The 13,257-nt window shown below is 36.2% G+C and overlaps 1 protein-coding gene across 9 annotated transcripts in view; it reads right to left on the bottom strand.

The window, feature by feature from the left end:
• MAP3K15 (mitogen-activated protein kinase kinase kinase 15) overlaps positions 1–13,257 on the bottom strand; it is a 100,027-nt gene that overhangs the window by 37,456 nt on the left and 49,314 nt on the right. For all 9 annotated transcript variants that reach the window (XR_012651222.1, XM_075033394.1, XM_075033396.1 and 6 more), the window contains 8 exons: positions 12,921–13,080; positions 12,150–12,300; positions 11,634–11,741; positions 10,254–10,303; positions 7,148–7,243; positions 5,460–5,547; positions 1,528–1,661; positions 783–910 (listed from right to left, as the gene is read on the bottom strand). Coding sequence is in view for 8 of the 9 variants with exons in the window: in XM_075033394.1 (XP_074889495.1) it covers positions 783–910; positions 1,528–1,661; positions 5,460–5,547; positions 7,148–7,243; positions 10,254–10,303; positions 11,634–11,741; positions 12,150–12,300; positions 12,921–13,080 (915 nt within the window). In the remaining variant the exon portion in view is untranslated. The remainder of the gene's footprint in view (positions 1–782; positions 911–1,527; positions 1,662–5,459; positions 5,548–7,147; positions 7,244–10,253; positions 10,304–11,633; positions 11,742–12,149; positions 12,301–12,920; positions 13,081–13,257) is intronic.

The following is a 13,257-nucleotide window of genomic DNA, read 5'->3' on the forward strand; positions in this document are numbered from 1 at the left end:
GTATAAACTCATCACATCTACGTGCATCATACATGTCAGAGTGTCTCAGTCTCAGCTTTCAGGCGAGAAGGTCATAGGAATTCAAAAATTAAACAACTTCCCTATGTTGAATGACTCAATTACATTTAAATGTTTGTGTCTGGACCTTCCCTAGAAAACCTGAACTTTTTTTCCTGGTTTTCTTCTTTCTGTTTTTATTTGGCAAATTATATTCATACATGAATTTAACATTCGTTCTGACACATCCTTGACACTGAAGAGCAAACAACAAAAGGGAGATGGAAATATAACCTAGAGAGGATATAAAGGGACTTTACATCTTAAAATGTAGAGAAGGCTAGAGGAGCAAAACTGGAAATTGGGAGCAAGGGAAGCATATAACTTTTATCTCTAATCTACCTAGGAAATAGCAGTGCTTTGTATATAACATGTATATGCTCAACAGATACTTATCTTAAAAGCTCCAGCATTATCAAGATGCTTAAGCTAAACGGACTACACAGCTCTAACTCCACTATTTTACAACACATGAGTATTTGACACCAAATACTTCTACGACTTTTCTCTCGGTTTATAATTATTACAGAAAGGAGAGAGGGTACTGGGGCCTGTACACTTCAAATCTATTCTTTGAGAAGAATGCCACCCGTAGTTAATGTCTCAACAGAAAAGCCATATACAGTGCACGAACATTTTAAGTGCACATCTATTGGCTTTCACTAAGTTTAGAGTCCCAACTGCTTTTGATTCCTCTGAGAGACTAAGCTCAGAATGATACAAACCTCCCGGCACCTGCTCCATAAAAATCTTAATGTATCCGTCTTCTGAAACGGATCCAAGATACTGGACAATGTTCCGATGCTTTAAATATTTATGCAGTGCTATCTCTTCATGAAGAGGTTGAGAATACCTATTTAAAAAAAAAAGGATTGAGGAGCATCTCATCATGCAGGAGAAGGTTCTAGGCTACTTAAATGCTCGTTTGCAAACAGAACAGATTTTAGGGATACTGATCCAATTCTCAGGAAACATCTTGTCTGTGACCTTCAAAATGCAGCGTGACTGGCTGCCTATTCAGAAAAAGTACAGAGATAGATCTCGGAGGAACCCTGAAGGAGAAACATGCCCTCAAAAAAATTTACAGATGGCTTTCTTCTGTATCACTACATAGTACTGTCTTTGCCTCTGAAACTCCTTTTATGCTTTTCCCCCATCCCCAAAAAGAATAAAAATGAGAGAAAACTGCAACTTAAACCCCCAAATATGTATAATTCTAGAATTTATGATATAAATCTATATTATCAAACTGTATTACTTATTATATATATCCTATCTTTTAAAAAAAATAAAAAGTCCTTATTCTCTAAAGGGTACTGTTGAATACTAGGAGGAAATAATAATTGAATTTTAGTATATGGGGATTTCATAAACTAACCACATAGAAATACATGCTAAGAGCAGCAAAGTTTTCAGCAAACAACTGCAGTTTCATTAGCAATGTATATATAACAATAAACTAGGTCTTACCTGCTGTCTCTCTCGGGTATTTCTTTGATGGCTATTCGGACCTGATTGCTAAGGTCTCTTCCAGCATAAACTATCCCGTAAGTACCTTTCCCTAGAACTACCCTGTCACCATTCTCATCATAATCATATTCATACTGCAAGCAGAAAAGATAAACAAAGCAGCACAGAAATTGTTATCACCAAAATTTGACATTACAGAGAGACCTTTAACAACAGTAACGTACTATACTGAGTTAGTACAGCATCGAGTAGTTCCTGCAGTACAGCTGTAGCACAGTAGGCTACCCACCAGCTGGCTGCATTAGACAGCTTGTAAAATTTCCATGTTATTTGCTTTACAAAACAGCCTTCCCAAACCAACTTCAAAATGCATTCAACCCAAACAAGGAACAGAGTATTAAACCAAATTCAGTGAAACAGTGCTGTCAAATGAACACATTCAGGTATCATCTCTAAGAATTGCTGACAGCCTTCAGAAAACATAAAAGTAGGCAACTTATAATTTTGAAACCAATGGTTTAATAAATAGATAAAAGTGACCCTCTCGTTACAGTGGGTGGACACTGTTTTAAGACCCTAAACTCTCACTTGAGCTTAGCCACAGCAAAATTCATTTCTGACATATTCCCCTCATTCTGAGCTTTTCCAAAAGGTGAAAAAGAATGCTTATCTTCTCCAAGGATAATGAAATATGTGAAGTGGTGGCTTCCACTGCTGCTGAAATGGGCTGGGTCATCTTGCCAGCTGAGTAAGTCACTTGGGGTTCACTGACTTCAGTAAAGCTACACTGTTTACACCACCTCATGGTCTTGTCCCATATGGTGACCTTATCACAGAGCTCTCCTACTATAAAAGTCAGTGAAAAAGCCTACTGATGAATGATGCTTAATGAAAGTACATCCCAGACATTAAATAAAACCAAATTTCTTACAGAAGTTGAGTTAAGCAGCACACCCCTGATTCAAATCAGGGAACTGACAAAAGATATTGAAAAAGCACTTTTGCAAAGAGTTAAGAAAGGAATTGGACTGTTTCATAGCCTCAGATATTAGCAGGAGTACACAGACCTCCCCTAGTATCTTCCCAAATCCAAGAGGACGTCCTATATGGGAAAACTGCAGGGTATTCTCTGTGGCTTCATATGAATTCTCTATTAAAAAAAACCCAAACCTGTTTACAATGGCCATAACTATTGACATTTCCGTCAATAATCACTTTTTCTGCTTCACCCAGTAAGACTGTCTCCCACAGAATGCAGCCTTAAGATCTGTTTCTTTGAACTGTCTTCCCAGTTCATATTGCAGCCCTGGTATTGCAATGTTCATGTGTCACTGACATTCCCCCTCTTCACCTCAGCAAAGATGGGAAGTTTCATGCCGCTGTATGGAAGGTGCTAAAGAAAAAACGCCTGTCGTTTATCCTAACAGCATATTCTGCTCAGTGGAACTAAACTTGAATTAGCACAGCTTGAGTACAGTTTCATCTTCCATGTTTCAGCACTTCACGGTTCATAGCATAATCTTGTTATACGATAGGCACAACTGACCCTAAACGCCATATGTAAAACTTATCAGGTTCTTTGGTAGGAGCGTATCCAGCTTTCACAGCTATCACATGACATAAAACTGTGCAGAAAAAGGACAGAAGTCACATTGCAGAATTTAAGATTGACAGCAACCCTATCTGCAACAGACTGTTCCTAAGCCAACTCTATAATTACTGTGGAGAAACTTATGTTCTCTAGTCTGGGTCCTATGATACACGAAAATTATTGAGATTTATAGTTCACTGCTAGTTAGTAGACAGTTTAATAGACTTGTATATACTTGATGCCACTTCACATTTGCCTCCTCTCATTCCAAAGGCTACAAAAAATTGAATAAATCACTGCTGGTTGCCAAAAGTCTGAATATGTGATCCACTGGATGTGCAATTCAACCATTAGGTATGAGTAAACAAGCGTTCATAGCTGACCTTCTGTAGGAACGTGGTAGGGCAGTCTGATCTCTGGGATATCCTATCTGGGGTATAGCAGGTACTCTTAAAGTGATTGGAACTTCCTCAACATCAAAATCCAGAAGGAAATATCCTAAGGTAGAAAGGACTGCCACACTCACTGTCCTTCCAAATCCTAGTCAGTTGTTGAACTAAACTGTAGTTGCTTTCAAATAATACTGCAATCCAAAATGCACAACCCCTTGGGACAATATTCTCATAACAATTCTGACTGAAATCATATTTTCTTCCCCCAAACAGTGCACAAGGTTATTTCTTCCTCTTTCCCAAATATAAACAGTTGTTTTATTAATGGTAGGAACTTCTGCTTTCTCTGTGCTTGTCAAGCCCATGAAGACCATACAAAGCTGCATTTTCCATGTTGTCTCTTCTTAAATGTAAGATCTCAGGCTGCAGAAAGACATTAAGTGTCTTAGCTCATTTATAAGCTAAACAAATTAACCCTCCCCTTCTGTGTCTTGATTTCTGTTTTAATGTCCTGACCTAAGACAGTAAGTACAAGGTGATAATTGTGAAAACTTCAAGATATATAGAATGATATAGCTTAAAGATTTAAAATTAAGTTCTTTGGTCATTTCTCCATACATCATTGATTCATGCAGGATTGTTTCCTGCTGTGCATTCTCAAGCAGTTCTTCCAGTTCAGTTTTAAAAAGGCTCAAGCCATGGTGAACTCACTTCCTCTGAGAGACTATTATACTATTATAGTCCGTGTTGTTTGGAGATTGTCCTGCTATTAGCTAAGTACGTAAGTCTGCAATGTAAGATCTGCGGCTATAGGTAATACCCTGTCTTTGCCAAGGTACAGCCCTGATCCTATACTGAGACCACAGGTATATGTATTGACCTGGGCTTAACAGATGTGCCTATCTTGTCCTTTTCACTTGACAAGAGAATTCTGTGGCCACGATGCACAAACTTCAGTGCAAAAACTCATCTTCCCCACCATATGCAGTTACATTCAACAGTGCAGTAGGGGGTCTTCGACTTTCTTAATCCTCTTCTGAAGCCTCAGGTACTACAAAAGATTCACTATCATAAACAGCTGCTCTGAACCATAAGCCTGAGAATTGCTGGAATGAGACACAGTCAGAAAGATACCCAGCTCAAACAAACCACAGTAATGTTTTTTACACTCATTAACCTGATTGACTGAATTTGCTTGACTGCAAACAAAAGTGACAACCTACATTTTATGATAGCTTTTCAGATTTCAAAAGAAATAAACAGAAGTACAGGATATGTACTTAGTGCTACAAATCTGGACATTTGATATGAGGCAGTGTGTCTTAGGAAGACATGGGTTCACCTACCCTAGCCTGAGTCCACATAAAATGTGAATAACCCTTTCCAAGTTTGGTTTTTTTCCCTCTGTACTGACTATGAAGAAAGCCTACAGCTACTAGGTTCCTAACATGGATGTGTCAGTGATAAGTCAAAAGCACAATGGATTAATCTGATCCTAAATATCTGCAAGTCTCTGTGACAGAAAAAGCCTGTCAACTGAAATTACCTGGAGTAGAACAGTATCAGATACCAGCTAGAAAAACTGAAGTACCTTTGCTAAATGGCTTTTTCCTAGAATTTATTAAATATCTTATCTTTTTCATCCACTTAAGACAGCTGATACCAGATGATTCTCATCTATAGAATGTTTGCAACATAAATACAAGATCATTAACACCTTTCATTAAGGATTTATGCAGTTCACAGCAGTAACAGGCTCACTTCATTAAAAATGTGTTTTTTCAAAGGAATGCAAATCTTCTGTACAAATAGTTTTGCAAGAGTTGAAATTTCATATACAATTATGGAGTTTAAATGCTATTTATAATCTTTCTAGTACACTGATATGAAAGTGCAGGGAAGATGGAGAATAAGTTTCAGAGTTCTTGGATATTTTATCCTTGACATACCTCCAATGTGTCTCCATCTATTTCTCCTTCTAGTTCCAAAGTACTGCCAACTGCATCAGACAAAATTTCTTTCACCAACCCACAGAATCTAAAAAAGCAATAAATAGCAGTGGATCAAAGAAAAATATCCTTGTAGAAGGAGATTAAAAAGGTGGGCTTTGCTTTCAAGCTAACAGACTAGCATGTTCATAGGTTTCTTTCATTACTTGCTTTCTCCATATTTATCCTATTTTAAATGAGGAAGAACATCAAACACACATGGAAAAGCCTAATTATTTATAAAATTATTTTATTTGCTGTAGCAGAACCCAATACTTGCTTGTTATTGTAATTGCATAGTAAAATCTTGGTAGATCAAACTCAAATATTTTTGCTGTACACTTTGATGGAAAGTACTTAGTATGGCCTTGTCTTTACAAATATAATTAGAGAAAAAGTTGAGATATTAAAAAATTAAGTATTGTTTTTTCAATTATTCAGTTCAGTAGTGCTAAATTTGTGACATCATATCAGGTGGTTCTCATTCTGTGTAGTGATGAGAATTTTATTACCTTCAGTTTAATTTAAATGTTCCTATGGACTTTGTTTGCAAGTGTGATTACTCAGTATTTCTGAAAACCAGATTTTGTGGTTTCTAGTCAGGCATCCAGAAAGTCAAGAATATAAAAGTAGTAACATGTTTTGAAGAACAGTTTTGACTAATTTCATCTAGTTCTCTGGGACAGAGATCCTTAAGTACAGGACCACCTTTTCCTGTAGTCTCCTGCCTGAGCCACTCACTTTTTTCCAAATTCAATAACAAATGGTTAAAAATCATTAAAAATTATTATAAAATATTCACATCTCTTTCACTGACTAATAGACACACATCTCTGGAATAGACTGCTCTGTGCACTGAATAAAGCATAAAAAATGTGACCGTGTTTCATAACACAAATTGCAATGCCAAATTAAGGCTGAGCAGGTAACAATAATTTTGGTATTTCCTATGTTTTACACATTGCACTCTGCAGATCTAATAATTGTTTTTAACCTGAATTTATTCCATATAATACATAAATAATAATTATTGCAAGAAAAAGAAATATACCATCCAACCCCAAACATTAAGTGTATTAATAAATCTCTCCCACTTCATTCAGAAGGTTTACATGCCAAATATCAGTCCCCGGGAAGAATTTGGTCTGTAAAGATTTAGGCCTGAAATTCAGTTAGCATGTTTACTGTTTAGAGACAACATATCATCAGGAAATATCTGAATACAGGCGCAGACAGTAACAGGTGTCTGTGACACAATATAAGCTAGAAATCCCTATTATATCTAGTTGCTCTTACTTAAATCAAACTGAACAGGTACATAAGGGAATCTAAACCAAGATAGTACCTTACATGGCACAGCCAAGATACAAAAAAAGAAGATAATAGTTATAAATCAGAATAAGTTACGTAAGCCTTTTCTCAAAACTAATGAGTTGTAGGTAAACTGATTAGAATGAGCCAACAAGTGTAATGGGACGTTGCTCTCATCACCTTGAATATCACCAAGTTTAGCTCATTGCTTCTTCATCAAGAAAGTAGTGAAGAAATAATTTATTTCTCAAACAAAAATGTCAGCTTTCAATCTTTACTAAATCAATTGTATTTGGGACATAGATCTCACATGCAATACCCACAAAACCTGAACTCACCTACTGCATTGGTTTTCTGTAGAAAAGTAAATTTGAAAGTCGTCAGAATTGTCATGGACATAAAGAAAGCAACATCGTTCATCAAACTTGGAAATGCTGTAAAATTCACATTAAGGAAAGATTATTTTGGAAGTAACTATTAGAAGAAATAGAGCAAGAAGGAGTTAATTTCTTTGAATTACGAACACTTAGCAAACATCTTTTCCACAGTTAATTACCTCAGAGAGGCAGTATGCAATTATATTTATTTTCCTTACAACTAGAAGCTTTGAGTTTATTTATATATTCTATAATCCTATCTCCTATCTCAGTTTGATGAATGATTAAGCTACTGCTTACTTTGGTAAAATACTCATTTATCTGAAGCGGTTTGAGGTTTGTTTGTTGTTCACCTCCCCCTCCATTTTTACACAGTTCCATCAGATTTCTGGGTATTTGACGACACCTCAGTGGAAAGTGAATTGCTTTGACACTAATCTAGCTATCAGGAAAGCCTTTCTTTTAAGCCTGACGAGTACTTCTGTTTTTATAATTCCATTACTCTTACAGTAAAACTGAACTGGGAAATACCTACAGTGTAGCAGATCCTTCACAGTATATACTTTTTATGGCCTTAACACTGATAAACAAGTTTTGGGATGACCAATGCTTACTCCAAACTGCAGCAATAATTCTGACAAAGTGATTATTTATTGCATATTGTGTCATGCCAGTGTCATATATATCCTATCTAAATGCACTGAAGTGAAAAGTGAAGAAGCCATAAAAAATAATATCAATAAGAAAGTAAACCTAGGAATTAAAGTCTTATCATTCCAAACACTTGCACTTTAGTATTATTCTACATAAATGCCAAGTTGTTATGCTTGTTAAGGTACTGTCATTATTTTTGTGCACTAAATTAAGAAAATTGATTAGATTCTTGCTTGACCTGTTTAGTCAAACTCTCAGATTTTGCTTAACCTCTGTTGAGCCAGTTAAATACATGACAGTAGACTATAGTAAAGTTGCAGAATGTTATAAGATCAACTTGCTGTAGCATCATTAAGGGCTACATGGACAAATGTTCCAAAAAATTAGAATTTTGCCAGAAGATTTTTTCAGAAATATGTGAAAATACACTATGCCAATCTGTAGCTTGGTTCTGATATAGTGATTTCTAGTGTAGCAAGGAAGATTAACCTGACATGAGAACTCAGACAAAGCAAGATGATTCTTCCAAAGGCAAACACAGGATAGAGAAGACAGTATCTAAATAACAATATTGTATTATAAACAGTGTAATACCTATGGTATATAAGATGAACTGGTTAGCATAAATACAATTTAAGGGTTTTGACAGAGTATAAGTTAACTGAGACCACTTTTTTTTTTACTGAAGCTAATGCAATTTCAAAAGTTTAGGAATTGTAATTTGTCAGATACAAAGCAAACATCTAATTCCACTAAGTTTCAAAACATTGCCTCTTTGAGCTTTGTAATCCCCAGCAGTGATTAAGAATCAAAGCAAATGAACTGTTTGCTTCTACTTAATTAAAACTTATCTTTCTCAAAGATTAATTTCTATGCAATGTGTTGACTGAAGGTAATTAATATGTTTCAGAAACATTATGCTGAGTTATGCTCAATCAGCTGCACAGACTTCAGTAATGACAACTTCACATCCACTCACATTCCATTAGAGTAGCAAAATAAAACATCACATTGAATTCCTTTAAACAAAAACCTGCTTCTTTTAGAAGAAAATACTGAAGTTATGGTAGAATCTATGTCCAAAACCACAACCATAGGCTTTCATAGCAATCATCACTCACTTTATTCAGAGAAATGTTTTTTCATGGAGCTTATTTGGTTAAGCAAATTATACAAGTTCAGAGAAGACAAACTTGGGACCTAAAACTTAGGTGCTTATAGTCAAAATCACAGCCCAGAAACCCTCTGTTTGAGAACTACAGAACTCAATAGGTATCTGAATTTATGCTTGTAGTAGAATCAAAGCTTTTCAAGCCCTTAAGTTTATGCACTCACACAAGTGGCCCCAGCCAACAGCCATTTACATCCCTAGAAAGGTCTGACCCACCGATGCAGTGACTCACGAACTCAGGGAGAAGGCAAAAGCCCACCTCACGTTCCTTGTGCTTACAGCTCCTCTGGGTCTCAGCTGCAGTCTGCATAATGCAGACAGAGAGCAAGAATGCCACAGACACGCTGTCAGGCTGTACAGATAGGTTGCATATTGTTTTCTATCCTGGTGCTCTGTCTCTCACCTCTCTGGCAGCAAAGTAGCCCAACTTAAGATATAAAAGCTAGCTTCTAAACGTAGTAATGTATTTTGCAGTTGTTAATACCAAATGTGATTCTTTTCTATCCTTTCAGTTCTCAGAACAATCCTGTTCCTTCTGTACAATATTCTGATCTTCTTTTGTACTAGTATTTGGACCCATTTACTTGGTGACTAGAGTTGCCATTAATCTAGACATCACAAAATGGAACTACTTTAACTATTTAAAGGCTAGCCCTTGAGAAACTCCACTAGCAGTCTCCTTCCAGCTCAGGAATTCTTTCCTTAGCACAAACTATGTCCATGCCTCATTTAACATTTCTCTAATAATCCAAGTTTTAGCTAGTAGGTTTTAGATAGAGCCATATCAGAAGCATTTCTGAATTCCAAACAGAAAATAAATACCATGGTTTCCTTTTCTTAAAGGAAAACAGACAAACTGTTCTTTTAGTTATGGAAGGAAGCAAGAAGAGATAAGGGCTCTTCTTTCCTTCTGTTCTCTGTGGTTTTAAATGCAGAGATGGCAATAAATTCACTGAAAAATATATAAAAAGCAGGTACACAATTGAAAACAGGGAAGTCTACCAGAGAATACACACACCCCCACACCTCCCTTACATGAGTGTTCCTATGAGAAATGTACAGCTCTGCCCATGCATGGAAAGGCAAACTCTTCTGTGTTGACATTTCAAGGCAGGTTTGACAGAACAAGCTTTTATAATTGGCAATGCAAAGCAGAGATTTAAGGCAGAATGCAGATTTCCCACTGAAGGGAAAAATAAAACATAAACAAAAAACCACTTAACTGTTTTCTGACATACCAACCTTATTCCCCTAATGGAAGTGGCTGTAAAATTCCATTCGTGAATCTGTTTCTGTAAAGAACAAAGAGCTATAATCAACCACAGTTTAACCTTGACTTACTATTGAAAACAAAGTCACAGCATGGTAAACAAAATAAAGTTTTTCCAACATGTCTCTCTCCCTTTCTTTCTTTCTTGCCCCCCAAATTTCAAATAAGATTGATGTATAGGTAAAGAAAGGCCATACATTGCTGTTTTACTCACTTCAGGAAAAATGAATATAAATGGCACAGGGTGGAAGTAAAGGCTACATTTCCCCATGTAAAATTAAATTTGAAGAATAAATCTTGAAGTATAATTTACCAAACATTATGTTTTGACTCAATACATCAACATTTCATATTAAACATGGAGCACACTATGCCCTACTCTTATCTAGTCTTGAAGGAAAAGGAAACTTCACACATCTCCCTAAGAGGTATTGAGCCAACAGCTTGGCCCAGGGAGGAAGAACACTGGAGGCAAAAGAGAGGAAGGACAGCCTGTGCCTAGGACTGCAGCCCTCCATAGATCTCTAGCTAATAGCTGGATCTTATTTTGCACTGCCAGATATGCACCAAGAACTTGATCCATGAAGCAAAATTGTGTCAGACACATTCACTTGAAGTAGTGAAGTAGAACAGTGTACTGGAAAAGAAGTTCACAACAGATCCAGGTAATTCTCTTCTCTTGCTCTAACATACTACTTTTCTATGCTTTGCCTCTCTACATTTTTAGTCTATTCTCCACCTACATGGTTCTGATATTAAAAAGGGGTGGTGAAATACATCCCAGATTTCAAGTCTTTCAACACAAAACTGAAATTATTTTTCACTTATAAGAGATTACACTATCCATAACTGTGCCTACTCCCTCATCTCCTGTGCCTTATCCAATAATCCAAGACGCCTTTTGACACTTATTTGTCACGGGCTGCCATTTTTTCTAGTTTCTAATCTTATAACTGTAAAACTTTAAAATTTCTATAACATTAAACACAATACTGGGCTCTATCGTTACTTTTTATCTAGCTTTGAGCTGCATCTTAATAAAAATCACGCAATTCTAATGAGAAATATTATTAGGAGAGCAAAGAACCCAAGCACTTCTAAGAAACTTGGTCAAGATAAAAGAAATCTTAACTAGAGGTCAAAACCACTTGAGTTCTAATCGTAGTCCCTCGTTTTATTTCTCTGTAAAAAGTCAACTGTCATATCTGCACAAAAGAGATATTGAGGCTTGTGCTTCACAGAAGTGTAGCAAACCTTAAATAATTGTAAAGCGTTCCAAAATCTACATGTAAAAAAGTGACTTTAAGCACAATGAATCAGAATACATGAAACACATCTGCTGGTAGTTTTACCATTTCAGTGGGAGAGACATGCCACAAAGAGAGAGATCTTTCATCTGCTTCATTGTTGATTGAAACATACGCAGGCTGGTAGACTTTAGTTGGTTCTATCACCAAAACCTGGAGAGAGAGAACATTTTTCCTTAATGAACCAGCAGCTAATACACAACAGTATCTTCAGATGCTCTGATATAGACAATGGGTAATCTCAAAGTAGGGCCTAAAAAATTTCCAGGGGGAGAGAGAAGGGAAAGACAAGGCAGGAAGAGGCTGTGTTCCTATGCACAACAAAAGAGTATCACCACAATTTGTTGTAGGAGACTTAAAAGTATTTCTTAGAATGCTTTTAGGGTGGTGGGTTAAATGTTTTTAGTAGAGTAAAGATTAGCAGAATACAGGGGTTTGGCTCATGCAATGAAATAACAGGCAGTTAAGTATGTAAGTATTGCATTTGGAGTCTTCCAATTCTTGTTATATCCTATCCAGAAACATAAGACATACAAAACTTGTTTGGACATAATGTCTTACTGGAAATCTCAGTCCATTAGTTGTTTCTTTCGTTGCCTCAAAAATTATATCTAGCCAGAAAGTCAATTTTTCTTGTCTAGGAGAATGTTCTATGGTGAGTTTCTTGAAACGCTGAATTAACATCAGATTCTGAACTAATGATTTCAAGTACCTAGAATGTATTGAATTAGTGAGTTAACAGGGAGAAAACAAAATTTGACTAGATTCTAAAACTACTTAACTTATACATTCAAAAAATTAGCTGCAAAATGAAATGTACTTTAAAAGCTACCATAATGGAAATTATTGTGTTGATTTTTACAGATTTCTGGAAAGAATAGCAAGTTTAGTCAAAACCTTAAGTCATAAGCTCACATGGATGTTTATGAACAATATCTTTTTGCAAAAGGCTATAGTTACGTGAGTAGTTACATGGTGATTAGACAGGATATCATGAGCTAGAAGATGGTGGGGGAGGGAAGCAGCAGCTAGCTAAACTCTGAAAAGAATGGTTTCCCAATCTTTTCACGATTGTTTCACAAGGAATCATCACTAATTTCCAAATGATTTCTTATAAAAGATGTACTTCAATGGGATATAAACCCAACAATGATGGGTAACTTAATTTCTTACCTTCCCCCTTCCTTCCCAAAATAAAAGAGTGTCAAGTCAGAGTTACAAACAATCTGAGATGGAAAAATCCAGCTAAGTTATCCAAGCGACTACAAGATGTTTTTAATTTGTGTCTCTCCCCATAGTTGGGTACTTGAGCTACAGCCTTCTACCACATACCACACTGGAGGTTTCAGCTTAAAAAGTTTCTCTGCTGCTTGTACTGCTTTACCAACATCATTAGCCAGCATGCTCACGCTGAAGAACTGTCCCACATCCCAGTAGTTGTTCATTTTTTCTAGGCTTCCTTTTCTTCCCAATAAACTGTTTAACCGTACACCTGTAAAATTTCAATTAAAAACCATATTTTTCTATCAGTAAAACACTAATAAGTGGGGTTTTTATCAGTATCTATCTGTAAAAGACTAATAAGACTTGATTAAGCATTAGTGATAAAGTAGAGCAAGTTTTCCTCAGAAATAAAACATTGCCCAACACAGAGGCTGGGTCTGCAAAT

Source organism: Buteo buteo, chromosome 8 (assembly GCF_964188355.1).
Source record: "Buteo buteo chromosome 8, bButBut1.hap1.1, whole genome shotgun sequence".
NCBI lineage: Eukaryota > Metazoa > Chordata > Aves > Accipitriformes > Accipitridae > Buteo > Buteo buteo.